Source organism: Nycticebus coucang, chromosome 20 (genome assembly GCF_027406575.1).
Source record: "Nycticebus coucang isolate mNycCou1 chromosome 20, mNycCou1.pri, whole genome shotgun sequence".
Classification (NCBI taxonomy): domain Eukaryota; kingdom Metazoa; phylum Chordata; class Mammalia; order Primates; family Lorisidae; genus Nycticebus; species Nycticebus coucang.
Window position 1 is genome coordinate 10,469,421 of NC_069799.1, and position 19,847 is coordinate 10,489,267.

Consider the following 19,847-nt stretch of genomic DNA (forward strand, 5'->3'; position numbering starts at 1 on the left):
CACCAATCCCCTCACTTCCTTTCCTCTTCCTTTGCTCCCCCCTCCCCCAACCTGAATTAAATTGAGTTATTCTCTTATGTGGGCTCGAAGATGATCTATTGTTTAGTTTTAAAGACTGGGCCCTCTCTAGTAAAAGGGATACTGGAAATAAAAACAAAGGATAGCTGCTCTTCATAGCTGCAGAGGGCAGACAGAATCATACACTGCAAATCAGTTTTCAGGTCTGGTTCATCTGATTTACTGTAATAAAGTGTTAAGCTGAGAAAATGCACAAAATATTCTATTGTACTCTGTCAAGTATAAAGACTTGGGTGGAAATAGTAAACTCTTAAGCATCCTGTTCTGTTTTCAGTCAAATATAAAAATGTCCTTGAAAACAAGTTTTTCAAGAAACTTACATTTCAACAATTGTTTTCATATTTTATGGAATGTAATCTTTAAGAGCTGTTTGGTATGTTAAACTACTGTCCTCACTTATTAATTCATGATGGTTTCGAATTTTCACCTTCTTTAATGGTTTAAGAGCCTTCAAATTTAATTCATTTCCCCTTTGTACTTTAAGGTAGATATCCAACTTCAATAGACTTCTTATTTTAACTACAAATATAAGGATCTGTATCTCTTTCTATAACATCATAAAGATCACAAATGTATGATTTGATGCAGTGAATTTTACTTTCTATAAGTTCTACCAGCAGATATCTAGTTCATAGTAGAATGAACCTACTTAAACCTTTATTTCTCTATTTATAAAGTAGAAAACAGGGCCATAAATTAAGTTCCCTTTATGTAACATAAGAATTAGAATGTGGGGCTCAGCACCTGTAGCTCAAGCGGCTAAGGCGCCAGCCACATATACCTGAGCTGGTGGGTTCAAATCCAGCCCGGGCCTGCCAACAACAATGACGGCTGCAACCAAAAAATAGCTGGGCATTGTGGCAAGTGCCTGTAGTCCCAGCTACTTGGGAGAAGGAGGCAGGAGACTCGCTTGAGCCCAGGAGTTGAAGGTTGCTGTGAGCTGTGATGCCACAGCACTCTACCCAGGGAGACAGCTTGAGGCTCTGTCTCAAAAAAAAAAAAAGAATTAGAACGTGTTTTTCCTTGGTTTCCTTCTCAGTCTTCAAATTAATGGTCTTTGTTGAATTATTCAAAAATGCAGAGTATAGATTATGCACAATATGCAAAGTTTTGCCAAAGAAATTTTTAGTTTTAAAAATATTTTCTGTATTTTTATTTAATTTTGTAGACACTAGTAGAAAAGAGTTAATGTATCTGGGTATAGAATATTGAGTTGTGAGAGTTTCCACTTAAAAGTCTGATAATTCTTCAGTATTTTATGGCACTGGTGTTTTGTCAGGAGAAATCTCAAGCCTGTTTGATTTTCTATTTCTTTCTAAGTAGCCTATTCTTCTCTGGCATTGACATTTTTATTCTGAAAATAAATATTCCTAGCCCTAAAATACCAAAATATCAATAGGATATGTGTAGAGGGTTTTCATTAATATTCTCTAGAGTGTGGTGAGTCTTTCAATCTGTGATGAGATATTTTTGATTCACAGTAATATTTGATTCACTTTAATAAAACTTTCATTTTTTTTCCAACTTGTTCTGTACTCTCTGAGGAAATACTATTTTTCTTAAGTTAGAGTTCCATGTATTCTCCACACCCATCTTTTTGTCTTATTTTAACCTCGTCATTTTAATATTCCTTTAAGAAAAACTATGACTTCTGTCCTTAATATTACCAACATATTTTTCTGAATTGCCAACTCTGTCTAACCTGCTGATTTAAATCAATTTTTCTGCCTCTTACTTTCTGTCTGCTGTTTCCAGATGAATTTCATTTTCATCTAAATTTCTTCTTTACATTGTTGCCTGTTCTTAAAGTATTAAGAACATAAAAGAGATAATTTCTAAACAATTTTCTGTTCCCTTTCTTAAATGTTTTTAAGTTAAATTTTCCTCTTAAGTACATATTCTATGGTTCCTATTCTCTTATTCTCCAAATACCTTTCATAAATCATTCTGTTTCTAAAAAAATCATTCAGTGAGGTGGGAATTAACCACGCCTGGAGTTTTCCAACAGAGAATTAAATCTAGCCTCTGTCACCTAAAGAAAAAGCCCAGATGGTCTCTGTTTAGGGGGGAGAGGTGGTTGGGATTCCTTTTATAAGCTAATGAAAGCTGTAGTCATTGTCCACAGAAAATATTTGCAAATATTTGAAGGCTAAAGCATCACTTTCTTACTGACCTCTTCCATGCCATCGCACAATTCCTTCTCTTTAATGGGTCTCCAATAAATAAAACACAGATGTAAGAACAGATTTTGAGAAGGACACTAATGGCAGAGTCAGATAGAAGATTTGGGTGAGTTGTCCAACAATTATACAGTTAGTGTGTTTGTTAGTAGAATAACAGTTCACATTTAAAAACTGCTGACTATGGGCCAGGCTTGATATCACAACTTTCAGATATTAATTCAACTTGATCTTCATAACAACTTTATGAGGACGCCAACATTATTATTACTATTATTATTCCCATTTTATAAAAAAGTAAATTAAATAGCTCTCCAAGGCTAGTTATAGGCAGTAAGTGGAAGAGCCAGGATTCAAGCCCGGCCAGAGCGCACAGTCTTTATCATAGTTCTCTAGAGAAGCTAGTGATCTCTTTATCACAGGAGGTGGCCAACCACCCAGACTCATGACCACTGATCAGAGCTGTTGTAATAGTGACACATACATAAAGTGGAATAGAGAATGTCTACACCCTTTTCATTTCCATGAATCTAAAAAATTTAGGAGACCTACTATCATCATGCTACATAAAAGTATATATACCACCTTAACCCTTAAGTCAAATCTGTCCCACCACACATGCCTGGGACTTTATAGTCCTTCCCTTGTGCTCTTAGCAGATCCTGGGTAAGCCAATTATTACCCTCCCTCATGCCGCATTTTCCACATCAGCAAAGAAGGCATCAGTGAGGGTGACATTTCCACAAAGGCACTGCTCACGGCACCCCTTGCAAAGTTCTGAAGTAGTTTGTATTCTGCCCAGATGATTGATTTCCCCTAAAATCAGTTGAATGGCTACATTGAGACTTTTATAAGAAAAAAATTATGGAGTTAATGTATGATTTATGTCAGAGTTTACTACAAGGTGCCATTTTTTCTTAAATGTTAATATTGGTAATTTGTTTGTGCCCTACAGTAATAGCTTTTCATTTTACTGGCAATTGTGATTTTAACATTTCAACTGCTTATGCCAATGCATATCCATTAAATAGATGTTGGAAGTGTTATGTTCAACCAGACATGGCCAATCCTGGGAAGGTTCTAGGAATTCTCATGAATCCTAACCAGGCTGTTCAGTTAAAACCATTCAGGCAATCACCCAACATTTCCAACGCAGTGATATATCTTGATGAATTAATGTCAATTCCTACAGCATGGAGTTTTCAACCTATTATAACTGCTCTATTCACAAATTTAATTCCTGAATTTGCTTGTGCCTCAGGACAAAATTGCAGTAAGAAATGGCATCACTTTGGGTGGCGCTTGTGGCTCAAAGGAGTAAGGCGCTGGCCCCATATACCGGAAGTGGTGGGTTCAAACCCAGCCCCAGCCAAAAACTGCAAAAAGAAAAGAAAAAAGAAATGGCACCACTTTTATGGACACATGTCCAGCACTGCTCATGCTCAGATAAGAGGGAAGGTTAAAGTAAGTACCTTGCGCAACTGTCATTTGGATATGAATACTTGTGACTTCTCAGCTTGGCTAAATGATACTTGTTCAAGCCCAAACAAGCCTTATATTATTGAAGGTAATTTATGTTGTCCTTTGGAAACTATGTTTATTGGTCAGTGGAAAAGAAAATTTCTTGCAACCCAATGTGTGAAGTCTTCAGGTTTCGGGACAATGTGGAATTGCTGATTAATGTTAACAAATAGCTCATTACAGATTTTTAATGCTTTGGCTCCAATAACAGAAACAGGAACACATCCAGTCTACTCCAGAAAGAAAAGAGCATTTTTAATAGCTTTCGGAATAATTGCCCTAATTGGAGCATTAGTCAGATTAACAGCTGGAGTAGTGGTAACTACATCTTTATCTAAAAATGCTACTACTACTGGGTGGTGCCTGTGGCTCAACGGAGTAGGGTGCCAGCCCCATATGCAGGAGGTGGCAGGTTCAAACCAGCCCCAGCCACAAAAAAAAAAAAAAAAATGTAAAACAACCTAGAGATAATCTGGATTATAAGGAAAAAAAAATCTTAAAAAAAAATGCTACTACTACTTTAAGTGTGATAGCTCAGGAGTCCAGGCAAACTCTCAAAACATAACAGCAGTCATTAGATTCTTTGGCCCGGCAAATGATAGATCATGCTGTTGCTCTGCAGTATTAGTAGAGCTGGGAAGAGTCTGTGCTTTAGCTAACATCTCTTGTTTTTGCATTAGTAATTCAGGACAACTGGAGCAAAGAATAGAGCGCATCATGGAACAAGCACACTGGCTCAAAGGAATGGCCTCTGAGAAGGATGCCATTTGCCCATCTATCAAACAGTGGCTCCTGTCAGCAATGGAGTTCTTGCCTCTTTTAGATCCTGTTCGCCCTGCTCTTACTTTTAATTTTTGGCCCATGTATTTTAAATTGTCTTGTTAAGTTTGTATCCACAACCACAGCCATCTCCTCCTCCTCTCCCTCCCGTGCTCTAAGCCATCTCCCCCTTCACCCTGACGCCTACTTCTTCCCCTCACCTTTCCTCCTCCCCTCTTCTACCATGACCAGCATAATGAGAAAGGGCCCAAGTGCCTGGGGAAGAACCCAACCGCCAACGTCAGTTCCAAGAGCCCGGCGGGCAGCCGAGGCAGTGATGACCAGCATGATGTTGGGATGAAAGCCAGAGCTGAATACCAAGCTGAGGTCCCTGAATTTGATCCAGGTGCTACAAGTTACACAGATAAAGACAATGGAGGGATGCTTGTATGGTCTCCATGTCACAGTATCCCAGATACCAAATTGGATGAATATATTGCAATTGCAAAGGAGAAACATCGCTATAATGTGGAACAGGCACTTGGCATGTTGTTCTGGCATAAACATAACATTGAGAAGTCCCTTGCTGATCTTCCTAATTTCATACCTCTTCCGGATGAGTGGACAGTGGAAGATAAAGTCCTATTTGAACAAGCCTTTAGTTTTCATGGGAAGAGCTTTCACAGGATTCAGCAAATGCTTCCAGATAAGACAATTGCAAGCCTTGTAAAATACTACTATTCCTGGGAAAAAACTCGCTCTAGGACAAGTTTTATGGATCACCAGGCTCGTAAATTAGCCAATAGACATAATCAGGGCGACAGTGATGATGATGTGGAAGAAACACATCCAATGGATGGGAATGATAGTGATTACAATCCCAAAAAAGAAGCCAAAAAAGAGGGTAGTACTGAACAGCCTGTCCAAACTAGCAAGATTGGACCTGGAAGGAGAGAGTATCAGAGTTTACAACATGGCCATCATTCTCAGCGTTCTAAGTGCCGTCCACCTAAGGGCATGTGTTTAACCTAGGAAGATGTGGTAGCTGTTTCCTGTAGTCCCACTGCAGCCAACACCATCCTGAGGCAACTGGACATGGAGTTGAATCTCTCTAAAACGTCAGGTTCAGAATGGTAAGCAAGTGAACAGTGCACTTAAACAGAAAATGGAAGGTGGGATTGAAGAATTCAAACCTCCTGAGTCAAATCAGAAAATTAATGCCCATTGGACCACAGAGGAGCAGCTTCTAGCTGCTGAACATACTCAATACAAAAATGCTGGGCAAGCATCATTCAAACATGGAAATAATGTAATTAAAAATTAACTGAGAGATGACTGTGCAGTTTGGATGAGAGTAAGGACCAGCCAGCATGATTGGAAGATGTCACAGGAGGGTGCCAGCAGGATGATGTCAGCCTTCCCTTTGGCCTATACACCGTAACCGTCACTAGGAGACAGAGTGCTGGATGCACATTGACCATATTTGTAATTGTAGAACTAAGTTTCTGAGTCAGAACAGGTTTGTTCAGTAATGTTCAATAAAAGCTGTTTTAAAGTTAAAAAAAAATAGTTTGTATCCTCCCATTTGCAGCAGGTAAATATTCAGATGGCATTGGCTTGTGATTCTATTTATCATGGACCCCTGGACTGACCCTCTTCCCACAGTCAATAGACACTCTAATGACTCTACGTGGCTATACGCACTACACTCTTTTGAAGCAGTAAGTAGTCAGATGAACAGTGCTGCCCACTATCCTAAGAGAACTTAGACTATTATTCAGATGGAGGAGTAAAGAGGATCTCTGAGAAGCAGGAAGCAGCCCTGATGTAAACAGTTAAAAATTAACTGAACAAGGTATAGAGTAGACAAGCAAGAAAAAACTAGGATTTCAACATAGGGAGGAACTTTAAGGCAGGCAAGTGGTGCCGGGAGCCAAAACATATCACAAAAATGCCCCTTGCTATCTTGATTTTAGAGCAAACTATTCTCAGGAATTCAACCATAAATAGCAACAATACTTTCCCCTTGCGTATCTCTTCAAAAATGCACCCCCCGCCTTAGGGTCCTTCTTCTAGTAATTTTCCAGAAACTAGCCCCCTCCTCACCCTGTTAGGAATAGCCCTTAGTTACTTCCTCGTTTGTGTGCTTATAAGTCCAGCTGAAAAATAAACTCGACGGAGCTTGATCAGACTCTTGACTTGCTCTCATTCTTTCGTGTCTCTTGTCCCCTCATTCGACTGACCCCTTTGTTTCCCAGGTCCCCATTGAATTCCCCGCGGGCTGGGGCAATTGGCGTCCAAATGTGGGGCAAGGGTACGGGGGTGTCATCGAACGTTGCTGCCAGTAAGGGTACCCTTATCATTGGATTGCCACAACACCAAGGTTGTGAGTGAAAATCTGCACTGTGATCGCCGCGCCACAAGAAGGACATGAGTGAAGATCCGCACAGAGATCGCCACAGAATTGCCCACCTGCGAGTCTGATCCGTGAAGGTAAGAGAAAGCAACGAGTTTATGGGACAAACGTTAAGTAAACATGACTTGTTTATTCAGGGACTCAAGGAGTCCCTCAAGACACGAGGAATTCGGGTAAAGAAAAAAGATCTCTATAATTTTTTTGTTTTTATTGCTGATATCTGTCCTTGGTTCCCCCAAGAAGGCACTATTGATGTTCTGAGATGGACTAGAGTCGGTGATTGTCTAAAAGATTATTATATAACATTCGGCCCCGAAAAAATCTCCGTTCAGGCATTTTCCTACTGGAACTTGATCTATGATATTTTAAAAACTTACAACCAATGGCCTGATATCCAAGAAGTTGTTAAAGAAGGAGAGAAGGCGCTTAAAGAACACTCCAGACCACCCTCAGCCTGCCCTTCTGTTTCTGATCCTATGCCTGAGCCCGACTCCCTGTCCCCCAAGAAACGACCACCCGGGAAGAGGAGGCCGATAATTCTAACTGGCCTCCCTTCCCTTCCGTCCTAAATCATCCCCCTTCCTATGCTTCTGCCCCTCCATTTTGTGCTCCGATTCTAGGCGTAGATACGCCAATTGAAAATGTCAAACGCAAATTATGTCAAGAGGTCTCCTCCCTTAAGGACTTACTCCAAACAAGGAAGGAACATTTAAAACTCATTCAAGAGTTATGTGCTTTAGAATTAAAACTAACCCCCCCCACCCCAACGTTCCATAAACATAGCTCAAAAGAAAAACCTTTAAAGGCGCTGCACGCCTTTCCTGTAACTAAGATAAAAGGGGATCCCCCTCCCGAATCAGAACCAAAACCCCCATCTGATGGGGACGAACACCCCTCGGCAGATGACGCCTCAGATAATGACCACGAGGCCTCTGACTCAGATGCTGAAAAAGCTGAAACTGCCGATCAGCAGTATCGTCGCTTGAATTTCAAGCATGTTAAAGAATTAAAAACTGGGGTGGCACCTGTGGCTCAGTCGGTAGGGCGCCGGCCCCATATGCCAAGGGTGGCGGGTTCAAACCCGGCCCCAGCCAAACTGCAACCAAAAAATAGCCGGGCGTTGTGGTGCGCACCTGTAGTCCCAGCTGCTCGGGAGGCTGAGGCAAGAGAATCGCTTAAGCCCAGGAGTTGGAGATTGCTGTGAGCTGTGTGAGGCCACGGCACTCTACCGAGGGCCATAAAGTGAGACTCTGTCTCTACCAAAAAAAAAAAGAATTAAAAACTGCTGTGTCCCTCTATGGCCCCACAGCCCCTTTCACTATATCTGTAGTTGAATCTCTGAGCGAGCGGTGGCTCACCCCAAATGACTGGTTCTTTATAACCCGTGCCACCCTGCCTGGAGGTGATTATGTCCTCTGGAGAACCGAATATGCTGATAACTGCAAAGAAACAGCAGCCCGTAATCTTGAAAATAAGACCTCCAAGAAATGGACTAGGGATAAACTCATGGGACGTAGTCCCTATGATAGTAACATTATACAAGCTAAATTTTCCCCTGGGCTCCTAATCCTTAATTTTTTAAATATGGATGCCCAGGGCAAGTCTGCCGCTGACCGCCTTTGGCACCCAGAAACAAATAACAATTATGCCACAGTCCTATGGAAGGATCCACTCACCGCAAAATGGAACGGCCCAGACCCAGTTCTTATCTGGGGCCGAGGATCCGTATGCCTATTTGATACCAAAGAAAATGCAGTCAGATGGCTGCCTGAAAGATTAGTAAAACAAATTGATAACAAATCTAAAATCCAGGGAGAAGAACCTCCTTGAGATTATCTTTCTCCTTTCCCTTCCAGAACCACGGATTTCCATCCATGATGCTGCCTTATCTCCTGATCTTCTGCCTCCCAGCACTGGGCCAACCTGTTCCAGCGGTCACCAAGCCCTTCGCTTGGTGCTTTTATTTAACTGAAAACTCGACTGATGAAAAAGGTTTTGGTGACCTCCTAGCCACTGCCGACTGCCCACCTTCTGGATGCAGTTCTACCATTTTTCTTAATTTTACTGACTTTAAAATCCAAGCATGGCATCCCCACCCACATCTATGTTTTTTGTACGATCAAACCGATCGTAATTGTAAAGATTACTGGTACATGCAAAATGTAGGCTGTCCCTATTACTACTGCAATATTCACCAACCCAATATCCTGATTCAATTATTCCCTTAGTTCACTTCCTTACAATAGTCCCCATAAGCTTTTTTACTTCCAAGACCACTACACCCTTATCATTCAAGATCCATGGGACAATAGATGGACATCCCCTGTCAAAGGCGCCATGTACCCTACCTCATACAGCTCCTGGCCTTCCAGCAAGCTATTCATATGGTGCTCCCTTGTACAAATCCAAACCACCCTTCATACCCAGATTCAAAACCAAGAAAACGCCTTGCTTAAACAACTTGCACCCCCTTCCCCAGATAGCCCTTTTTCCTGGCTTACTGTCCTCCGCGAAGTTCTCCTCATTGCCAATATGAGCAGGCTAGGCAGCCTCACCTCTTGCTTCCTCTGCGCTAGGCCGCCCACCCCTTACCGCCGTCCCTTTGCCATCTCCCCTGAACGCTACTGCTTTAGAAGAAACATCCTGATCCCTGCGCTATCCCCCGCGGTCACGTCACAGGCAGAACAACCAAACAGAAAAGTTTAATAAACAGCAGACGGAGGGGCCGACGGCGGCGGGGCGGAAGCGAGCAGGGGTTCGGTGGCCTCACCTGTCCCCACTCACCTACGGTGACCAGCGGCGGCGCGCAGCGCGTCAGGCGGAGAGAGCCACCGCCAGCAGCAGGGAAGACCACCTGACATAGGAAACTGGGGACGCTATACAGAGAGTGAGCTGCAAAGCACCCTCAGTACAGTAGGAACCCTAATCCAAAGTCCTATTCTTATATCAGAGTGTGCAACAGAGGAACGTGGCTTAAGAAACTAATCACAGCCAAGTGCCTATGCTTTGTTCCACTGGCTGCGGATTTTATGGAAACCCTCGTACAAATGGCATGTGTTCAGTATGCTATAAAGAACATCTTCAAAGACAGAACAGTAGTAATGGCAGAATAAGCCCACCTGCAACTTCTGTCAGTAGTCTGTCTGAATCTTTACCAGTTCAGTGCACAGAGGGCAGTGTCCCAGAAGCTCAGTCGACGCTAGACTCTACATCTTCATGTATGCAGCCAAGCCCTGTATCAAATCAGTCACTTTTATCAGGATCTGTAGCATCTTCCCAAGTGGACAGTACCTCTGTGGATAAAGCAGTACCTGAAACAGAAGATCTGCAAGCTTCAGTATCTGATACTGCACAGCAGCTATCTGAAGAGCAAAGCAAGTCTCTTGAAAAACCAAAACAAAAAAAGAATCTCTGTTTCATGTGCAGGAAGAAAGTGGGACTTACTGGGTTTGAATGCCGATGTGGAAATGTTTACTGTGGTGTACACCATTACTCAGACGTACACAATTGCTCTTACAATTACAAAGCTGATGCTGCTGAGAAAATCAGAAAAGAAAATCCAGTAGTTGTTGGTGAAAAGATCCAGAAGATTTGAACTCCTGCTGGAATACAAAATCCTTTGACCATCTGCAAACTAAAAATTGACTTGACTTTTTTTTTCCTAGTCATTGGGAATGTAGAGCAATGTATCTTGCATAGACCTTTTAATCATGCATGTCATCAGAAGAATAGATTTTTGTTTTTGTTTTGAAAATGACTCTGAACATTTATTCCCATTGCAGTTTCTGTGGCTCAAAAGACTTAAACTTGACAAGTATTATCCTTTTAAGATCATTTTAATTTTAGTTGAGTGCAGAAGGCTTCTATAACAAATGTGGAGAAATTTTGGAGGGCTGTGATTTTTTCCAGTATTAAACATGCATGCATTAATCTTGCAGTTTATTTCCTCATTGTGTATATAGAGAGAGCTTTTCTCTAGAGCACAATTTCTCTTTTTGATAATTCCCTTTAGGGCACAACTAGCTATCAGTAACTGAATGTATCTTAATCATTATGGCTGCTTCTTTTTTTTCATTAACAAAGGTTATTCATATGTTAGCATATAGTTTCTTTGCATCCATTCTTTATTTATGTCTGAATCATTTGTCACAGGAGAGTGTGTGCTGATGAGATTCTAAGTTTGTGTGTTTTAAAAAAAAATTTTTTTTGCATGAGGGAAGAAAAAGCTATATGCATTTCAGTGCTGACTGCAGATTTCTTTCAGATTACGTTCATGGTCTGTGTGTATACAATATGAAGAATGATCTGAAGTAATTGTGCTGTGTTTATGTTTATCCACCAATCTTTGATTAAATAAAAAGCAAAACCAGAAAAAAAAAAAAAAAAGAAACATCCTTTAAACCCCTACTTGATATTTCTCTGTTCTTAAACCCCCACAAAGACTCCTTCATCTTTTGTTATTCTAACGCTTCTACTACACTCTGCAACACCACTTCTCCACCTACCCAAAACATCACCGCCCCCCCGGCTCCTTCATTTGGTGCAACGGCACTCTTTCCAAAAATCTTACCCTCCCAGTTCAGCCTACAGCCTTGTGCCTCCCAGTAACTCTTATTCCTCAACTGAACATCCGTACACCTACTGAATTTATTTCCCCCTTGGACAAAATTGACTCTCGTGTTTTTTCCAGAAACAAATGTGCTGTTTTCCTTCCCCTAGTTGCGGGTATCTCTCTTGCAACATCTGCTGTATCTGCGGGACTTGCAGAAGGGGCCCTTGGGCATTCCTACATCACTGCTGCCAAGTTAACAGAACAATTCCAACTAGCAGTCGAGGCCTCTGCAGAATCCCTCGCCTCCCTACAAAGACAAAAAACCTCCCTCGCCCAAGTAACCCTACAAAATAGACGAGCCTTAGACCTCCTCACCACCGAAAAAGGAGGAACATGTCTATTTCTACAAGAGGAATGTTGTTACTTTGTTAATGAATCAGGCACAGTAGAAACACAGATTGACAAACTTCATAAGCTTAGCTTAGATTTACAAAAACAAAAATTTTCTTCTGAGGCAAACGTGTGGTGGAAATCCTCCATGTACTCCTTACTCATGCCCCTTGCAGGTCCCCTTATTAGCTTGCTATTAATAATCACCCTTGGACCCATTATTCTTAACAAAATCATGAATTTTATCAAATCACAGATTGACTCCCTGGCATCAAAACCCATTCAAGTCCATTATCATAGACTCAACCTTGCAGACCGGGGCCTTGCCAACGAAGATATTCCTCCAGGAACCGCGTAAGCACTCAGAGCTATGCACGTTGACTCACCATCATATGTGAGTACAACCTGGGTACCTTTTTACGGGGTGCAATAAAGACACTGCAAAGGGAAGGCATAAACAGCCTCTCTGAGTCTCTTGGAAGCAAACCTGATTTGCATAGAGGTTAGCGTCCTAAAAATTTCTCCTCTCCTCCCCAAAAGACGCTCAAACTTATCATGCGGTCATTATACCCGCGGGAGGAATCAGGTCAATACTTCCCCCCAAAAGGTTAATGCCCTCTCTTCTACGCCAACAACTGACAGACCCCAACAATTTAAAAAACTAAAAGGGAGGAGATGCCGGAAGCCAAAATATATCACAAAAATGCCCCTTGCTATCTTGATTTTACGAACAAACTATTCTCAGGAATTCAACCGTAAACAGCAACATTACTTTCCCCTTGCGTATCTCCTCAAAAATGCACCCCCTGCCTTAGGGTCCTTCTCCTAGTAATTTTCCAGAAACTAGCCCCCTCCCCGCCCTGTTAGGAATAGCCCTTAGTTACTTCCTCATTTGTGTGCTTATAAGTCCAGCTGAAAAATAAACTCGACGGAGCTTGATCAGACTCTTGACTTGCTCTCATTCTTTCGTGTCTCTTGTCCCATTCGACTGACCCCTTTGTTTCCCAGGTCCCGGTTGAATTCCCCACGGGCCGGGGCAAAGTGGAACCACAGGCCAGATGGCACTGGCACTGACCACCTCATAAGGAGTAGTTAAGATGAAAAATAAAAAATGTCACAATAAATAAATGTAGTTTATAGGATATATAAGAAAGTAGGCTCGGTGCCTGTAGTTCAGCTGGCAGGTTCCAATCTAGCCCGGGCCTGCCAAACAACAATGACAACAACCAAAAAATAGCTGAGTATTGTTTGTTTTTGCAGTGAGACTCTGTCTCACTTTGTCACTCTCAGAAGAGTGCTATGGCATCACAGCTCAGAGCAACCTCCAGCTCTTGGGCTAGGGCAATTCTCCTGCCTCAGCCTCCCGAGTTGCTGGGACTACAGGCTCCCGCCACAACACCCAGCTATTTTTGTTGCAGTTGCCACTGCTGTTTTAGCTGATCGGGGCAGGGTTTGAACCCGTCACCCTTGGTATATGGTGCTAGCACCCTACTCACTGAGCCACAGGCACCGCCCAGGTGCTATTTTTTTGTGTGTGTGTGGTGTTTTGGCCGGGGCTTGGTTCGAACCTGCCACCTCCGGCATATGGGACTGGCGCCCTTCTCCTTGAGCCACAGGCGCCGCCCCCAGGTGCTATTTTTTAAATGACAAACATATAAGTTAATTTGAGATATCAGGCAGCACACCTAGCTCAGTGGGTAGGGCACCCGCCACATACACCGAGGCTGGCAGGTTCGAACCCAGCCCGGGCCAGCTAAATGACAATGACAATTGCAACAACAACAGAAAAAAAAGATGGGCATCAAGGTGGGCTCCTGTAGTCCCAGCTACTTGAGAGGCTGAGGCAAGAGAATTGCTTAAGCCCAAGACTTTGAGGTTGCTGTGAGCTATGACGCCACAGTACTCTACTGAGGGCAACAGCTTGACACTCTGTCTCAAAATAAAAATAAAAATTTGAGATATCAAAGAAACTAAGAATTATACTCTAATGAAAAGGGAAAAAAATCAAGTGACCATAAAAAAGTGAAAATCTATGAAGTAATTTTATAAGTATGTAAAATATCAGTCTTAATGTTGCTCTGTCAGGGGCGGCACCTGTGGTTCACTGCGTAGGGCACCAGCCCCATATACTGAGGGCGGTGGGTTGGAACCTGGCCCCAGCCAAACTGCAATAAAAAAATAGCCAGGCGTTGTGGTGGGCACCTGTAGTCCAAGGTATTCAGGAGGCTGAGGCAAGAGAATTGCCTAAGCCCAAGAGCTGGAGGTTGCTGTGAGCTGTGTTGCCACAACACTCTACTGAGGGTGACAAAGTGAGACTCTGTCTCTAAAAAAAATAAATAAATAAATGTTGCTCTATCAGGTTAATGAAAACACAGACCACTACATAAAACAAGGAAAACAAGGCATAAAAACTGAAATTACTTACAAAAAGTTTAAAAGTTAAAAAAAATTCCCAGAAAAATAAAGTATGAACTAAAAATAAAAAACAAAAGAAAAGTGACATGTCCACAACTATGTGGAAATTAAACAAAAACTATTAAAAGAACTTTTTTTTTTTTTTGAGACAGAGTCTCAAGCTGTCACCTTGTGTAGAGTGCTGTACTGTCACAGCTCAGAGCAACCTCAAACTCCTGGGCTCCAGCAATTCTCTTTCCTCATCATCCCAAGTAGCTGGGACTACAGGTGCCAGCCACAATGCCTGGCTATTTTTTGTTGTTGTTGCAATTGTCATTGTTGTTTTAGCTGGCCCAGGCTGGGTTCAAACCCACCAATCTCGGTGTATGTGGCTGGCACCCTACCCACTGAGCTGAGCTACAGGCACCACCTGAAAACACTCTTCTTTAGGAGCTAAAAGACTTAATTTGTTGATATGTCAATGCTACCAAAAGTGATCTACAGGTTTGATGAAAATCTTACCAAAATACCACAGAAATTTTTTGCACAAGTGTTACAATAGTCTAAAATGTATATGAAAACTGAAAGAATCAAAATCAAAACAAACAAAAAGCCAAAAAATACTGAAATAGAAAAACGTACAGCTATCATACTTTCCCACTTTAACATATATTACAAAGCTCAAATATTCAAAACAGTGTGTTACTTGCTTGCATAAAGAGATGATGAAAGTTAGAAAGCCCAGAAATAAATCCTCATGTATACAGTCAACTTGTGCCCAGAAAGAGTTTCAAAACATCCCAGAGAGGGAAGGACAGTCTTTTCATGAAATAAGGTTGGGAATACTTAAAATCTACATTGAACAAACTGAAGTCAGACCTTACCTTTGTTGTTGTTGTTGTTGTTTACAGTGTGTCACTACGTCGCCCTCAGCAGAATGCCGTGGCATCACAGCTCATAGCAACCTCAAACTCTCAGGCTTACGTGATTCTCCTGCCTCAGCCTCCCAAGGAGTTGGGACTACAGACACCAGCCAAAAGGCACAGCTATTTTTTGTTGGAGTTGTCATTGTTATTTTGCCAGCCTTGGTGTATGTGGCTGGGGCCATAACCACTGTGCCAAGGGCACTGAGCCTAGACCTTACCTTTCACTATATACTAACAAGAACTCAGAAAGGACTGACTTTTCTTTTTACAGTTTTTCTAAAAAGAATTTTGACATTTCTTTTTCTGTTCACTGTTAGTGTACAGAAATACAACTAGTTTTCATGTTGATATTATATTCTGTAAGTTTACTAAAGTTTTAAAAAGTTCTAACAACCTGGGAACATAGCCTTTATTTTTATTCATTTATTTTTTTAATTTAAGACCACTTTATCTTCCAGGAGCAGTGGCTCATGCCTGTAATCCTCGCACTCTGGGAGGCTGAGGTGGGTGGATTGCTTGAGCTCACAAATTCGATACCAGTCAGAGCAAAAAGCAAGACCCTATCTCTACTAAAAACAAATATCAAAAACTGAGGCAAGAGGATGGCTTGAGCCTGAGTTGGAGGTTGCTGTGAGCTATGATGTGACAGCACACTACCCAGGGCGACATCTTAAGACTATCTCAAAAAAAAAGAAAAAAGCCACTTGATCTGCAAACTTTCAAATTTGACTAGCCTGAATTGTCTCCTTCCTAATTGGTCTCACAATGACTCCCCATACTATTTAGATGGAAGTGGTGAAAACAGGTATCCTTGTTGTACATCTCAGAGAAAAACCTTTCAGTATTTTTCTGCTCACTATAATGTTAACACTCAGTTGTCACTGGCCTTTATTGTGTTAACATACATGCATTCTCTACCTGATTTGTTGAGTGTTTTTATCATAAAGGAATGTTGTGAAATGTTTTTTCTGTACCTACAACAGTGGTAAAAATAATTAAGATACCTAGAAATACACTTAATTATAAAGGTGACTGATATCTACACTGAAATCTACAAAACATAGATGAAAAACTTGAAATACACAAGAAAAAATGAAAAGTTATTCTGATTTTCTTTTTTATTATTAAATCATAGCTGTGTACATTGATGCAATCATGGGGTACAATGTGCTGGTTTTATATATCATTTGAAATATTTTCATCAAACAAGAAAATGATTTTCAAATGGTCATACTACCCATAGTGATCTACAGATTTAATGTAATTTCTATCCAAATTTCAATGACGTTTTTGTTTTTTTTAAGGAATACAACTGACTTTATGGTATGAATTCTCAAGGAGCACACACAAGATTTTGAAGAATCTTGTTTGTGTATAAGAACTTCAAGAAGCCTGGAGAGGTGCCTGTGGCTCAAGGGAGTAGGGCGCCGGCCCCATATGCCAGAGGTGGTGGGTTCAAACCCATTCCCGGCCAAAAACTGCAAAAAAAGAAGCCTAAGCTTGGCTTTAATTACTTATATTCCCTGTATTCCTCAAGCACTGGAACACGATCCTCTCTCTGGGCATTCCTTCCATTTTGTTAATAAAATGCTTCTTCAAATTCCTGTAATGTTTTACGTAGTTTCTTTTCTTCAGCTCTGGCTTTCCATAGTTATTCCAGTAATTCAGGCATAGAAGCTGCTCTAGTACTTGACAATCAGAGATCCAGAGCCAGTTTTTCTTGATTTTCTTCAACATTAGATTCTGAGTTTTCCAATGAAGACTGTACCTGTACAGCAGTTTTCTAGATATCACTTAACTCAGAGGACAAACTAACACCATCTTCTTCCTTGATTTCTTCAAAAAAAATATGCAGTTTCTCCTTTTTTTTTTTTAGGTTGCCATAAACTGGGTGGCTTTTAAACAACATAAATTTATTTCTTGAGATACTTTATTAAGAAGAATACGTTCCAGCTCCATCCATGTAAACACAAAAGAGGTAAAGTCTCCATTTTTTATGGCTGCATAATATTCCGTGCTATCCATGTACCAAAGTATCTCAAGAATTGAAGAAAAAGTATCCAATGTACTCAACATTATCATGAAAACAATATATAATCACCCACGCTTTCACATGAATGATAAAATACAACTATATCCCAGAATGAAGGAGGGAAGAGGAGGGGGCAGGGAGGGGAGAGGGGAGGCCGGGTGGAGAGACGGTAATCAGTGGGACCTCACCTATGGTGCATATTGCAAGGGTACATGTCAAATCTATCAAGAGTAGAGCATAAATGTCTTAACACAGCAATTAAGTGAGGTAAAGGCTATGTTAACCAGTTTGATGCAGGCATTCCAAGCAGTTTCTCCTTCTATGATTGGCTGCAACATCCAACCCCTTCACTGGGTAGATGGAGATCCAAGGATTGCAGTGGAGCCAGCTCTCATCAGCATCTGTTGTACAAGCCTGTATCTACCATAGGAGAGAGCTGACAATGCGTGTTTCGTCTCTGGTCGCCGGCCTTCCATGTTGACTTTCATAGTACAGAAGACATTTTTGGAGAGAAGTTTTCTCTTCAATCAAATGATTTTTGGTCATTTTCTTGATATCTTCTGGAAGATACCTCTCAACACATTTTTCTTTCAGTCTTTTCAGAATGAGTTCAAGGGTTGCGCCCCTCAATGGTTTTTTTCTCCTTCTGAATGACTCGGGATTCATCTTCATCCTCTTCACCTCCATGGTCTAGTGAAGAGCCAAAGCTTTTTGGAAGAGTGTTACTACATGGACGTGTCTGAGGTACAAATTCTCCATCAGAACTACTGTTTTACATCTTTAATTTGGTTCCACAGTTTGGTAAGCTCTGCCATCCATTTTCATACCTTTGGATTGGCTCCAACATCACTTAAAGGTGGCTTGCTATTTCTTTCCCTTTCAAACTGCTCCTCAAATTGTCTGATTTTTTTCTGAAGTTTCTTGACCACCTGATAAAAAGTGTCCTGTCTTCTATTTCATCTTTTGAACTAAAGGATGATCTATGGATCCTAGCAAAACAAAGCGCTTTAGAGGAAGAATCCAACTTTTCTGGATCATGTAGGAGATGCTGGCTTTGCCCAAAATCCAAACTGCGGCATGATAATACTGGAGGACAGTCCTCTTCCAGGGGGTGAGGATTCATTCTTCCAGCTCATGGAGACAGCTGAGCTTCTCCAGACTCAGAGACCTCTTCCAAGACTTAAAAGCAGTAAATGGCTCTTCCCACTTATCACCACCAGAAACATTCTTCAGGTCTAAATGTGGAATTTGGATATATACTGCTTCCCCTTGGACATCAACACTTTGATCTCCAGGCACTTCTGATTCAGTGTCGGCACTCAAATCATATATCTTGCCACTAGAATCCAGAATCAAGTGTGACAATTTATCACTGTCAAATAACAAATATTCTTTCCTCTCAAGACAGCCATCTTCACTATCACTGTGGTCACTCCATGGCTCTAACAGTATACCTGGTTGAAGTGATTATTTTTTTCATCCTTAAATACAAAATCTTGCTGCATAATTTCATTGTCTAAATTAGGGCCAGTCACAGGTTCTGAACAGTCTCTATTACTATCACTGGCATTAATAACATCATCAGCAATATCAACCTGGTTACTAGATCCTTACCCATCACAATTAATACTTTCTGCTTCATTATTTCACACTAGACTTTGCTGGTGTAAATTCTTAAGAGCATAATCGGGCGGCGCCTGTGGCTCAGTCGGTAGGGCGCTGGCCCCATATACCAAGGGTGGCGGGTTCAAGCCCTGCCCCGGCTGAACTGCAACAAAAAAAAAAAAAAAAAAAATAGCCGGGCGTTGTGGTGGGCACCTGTAGTCCCAGCTACTCGGGAGGCTGAGGCAAGAGAATCGCTTAAGCCCAGCAGTTGGAGGTTGCTGTGAGCTGTGTGATGCCATGGCACTCTACCAAGGACCATAAAGTAAGACTCTGTCTCTACAAAAAAAAAAAAAAAAAAAAAGATCATAATCTATGCTGCTCTGCAGATTGTGCCATTCCACAGCTGTTCTAATTGTTCTTTCTAAAATGTCCACAGAGGGGGCGGTGCCTGTGCCTCAAAGGGGTAGGGCACCGACCCCATATGCCGGAAGTGGTGGGTTCAAACCCAGCCCCAGCCAAAAAAAACTGAAAAAAAAGAAAAACAAAAACAATAAAATGTCCACAGAGGCTGATAACATGCTGATGGGAGTTATATGAGCACTTGTTGATGCTGTAACACTATTTGATTCTGGATATTTTCAATCATCCTTAACTGTACCACCTCTGTCATGTCACTTAATTTTTCTGCACGCTCTTCTGGAAGTTCTTCTATCTGTTCCACCTTTTCATCTTCCTCTTCTTCCTCAGAAAGTTCATTAACCTGTACAGTAATTGAATTCAAATCATTAGATGAAAAATCTTACTCTTCATTCTCAAAATATCCATAGTAGTTTTCCAGAAGTCAAACCATTATCCTGCTCACTATTTCTTGCTCTTTCAAATCTTCCACATCTGTGTAAATGTGAAAGACATCTGCATCAAAGATGGCAGCCAAAGAATCTGCAGACCAAATTTCTTCATGATGTGATGGAAAAGGGTTTGTGTGTTGCTGTGT

The 19,847-nt window shown here is 41.4% G+C and overlaps 2 protein-coding genes and 2 pseudogenes across 2 annotated transcripts in view; 3 read left to right on the plus strand and 1 right to left on the minus strand.

Annotated features, from left to right (window-relative positions):
- The window catches only part of LOC128573137 (zinc finger protein 501-like), a 501,109-nt gene that overhangs the window by 367,401 nt on the left and 113,861 nt on the right, over positions 1-19,847 (plus strand). The window lies entirely within an intron of this gene.
- LOC128573139 (REST corepressor 3-like) lies at positions 3,318-5,758 on the plus strand (annotated as a pseudogene).
- LOC128572287 (AN1-type zinc finger protein 6-like) lies at positions 9,796-11,335 on the plus strand. The gene has a single exon (XM_053572116.1). It carries the CDS (start codon positions 9,956-9,958, stop codon positions 10,547-10,549), a length of 594 nt encoding a protein of 197 aa, XP_053428091.1. The 5' UTR covers positions 9,796-9,955; the 3' UTR covers positions 10,550-11,335.
- On the minus strand, positions 16,412-19,660 carry LOC128572281 (protein FAM13B-like; annotated as a pseudogene).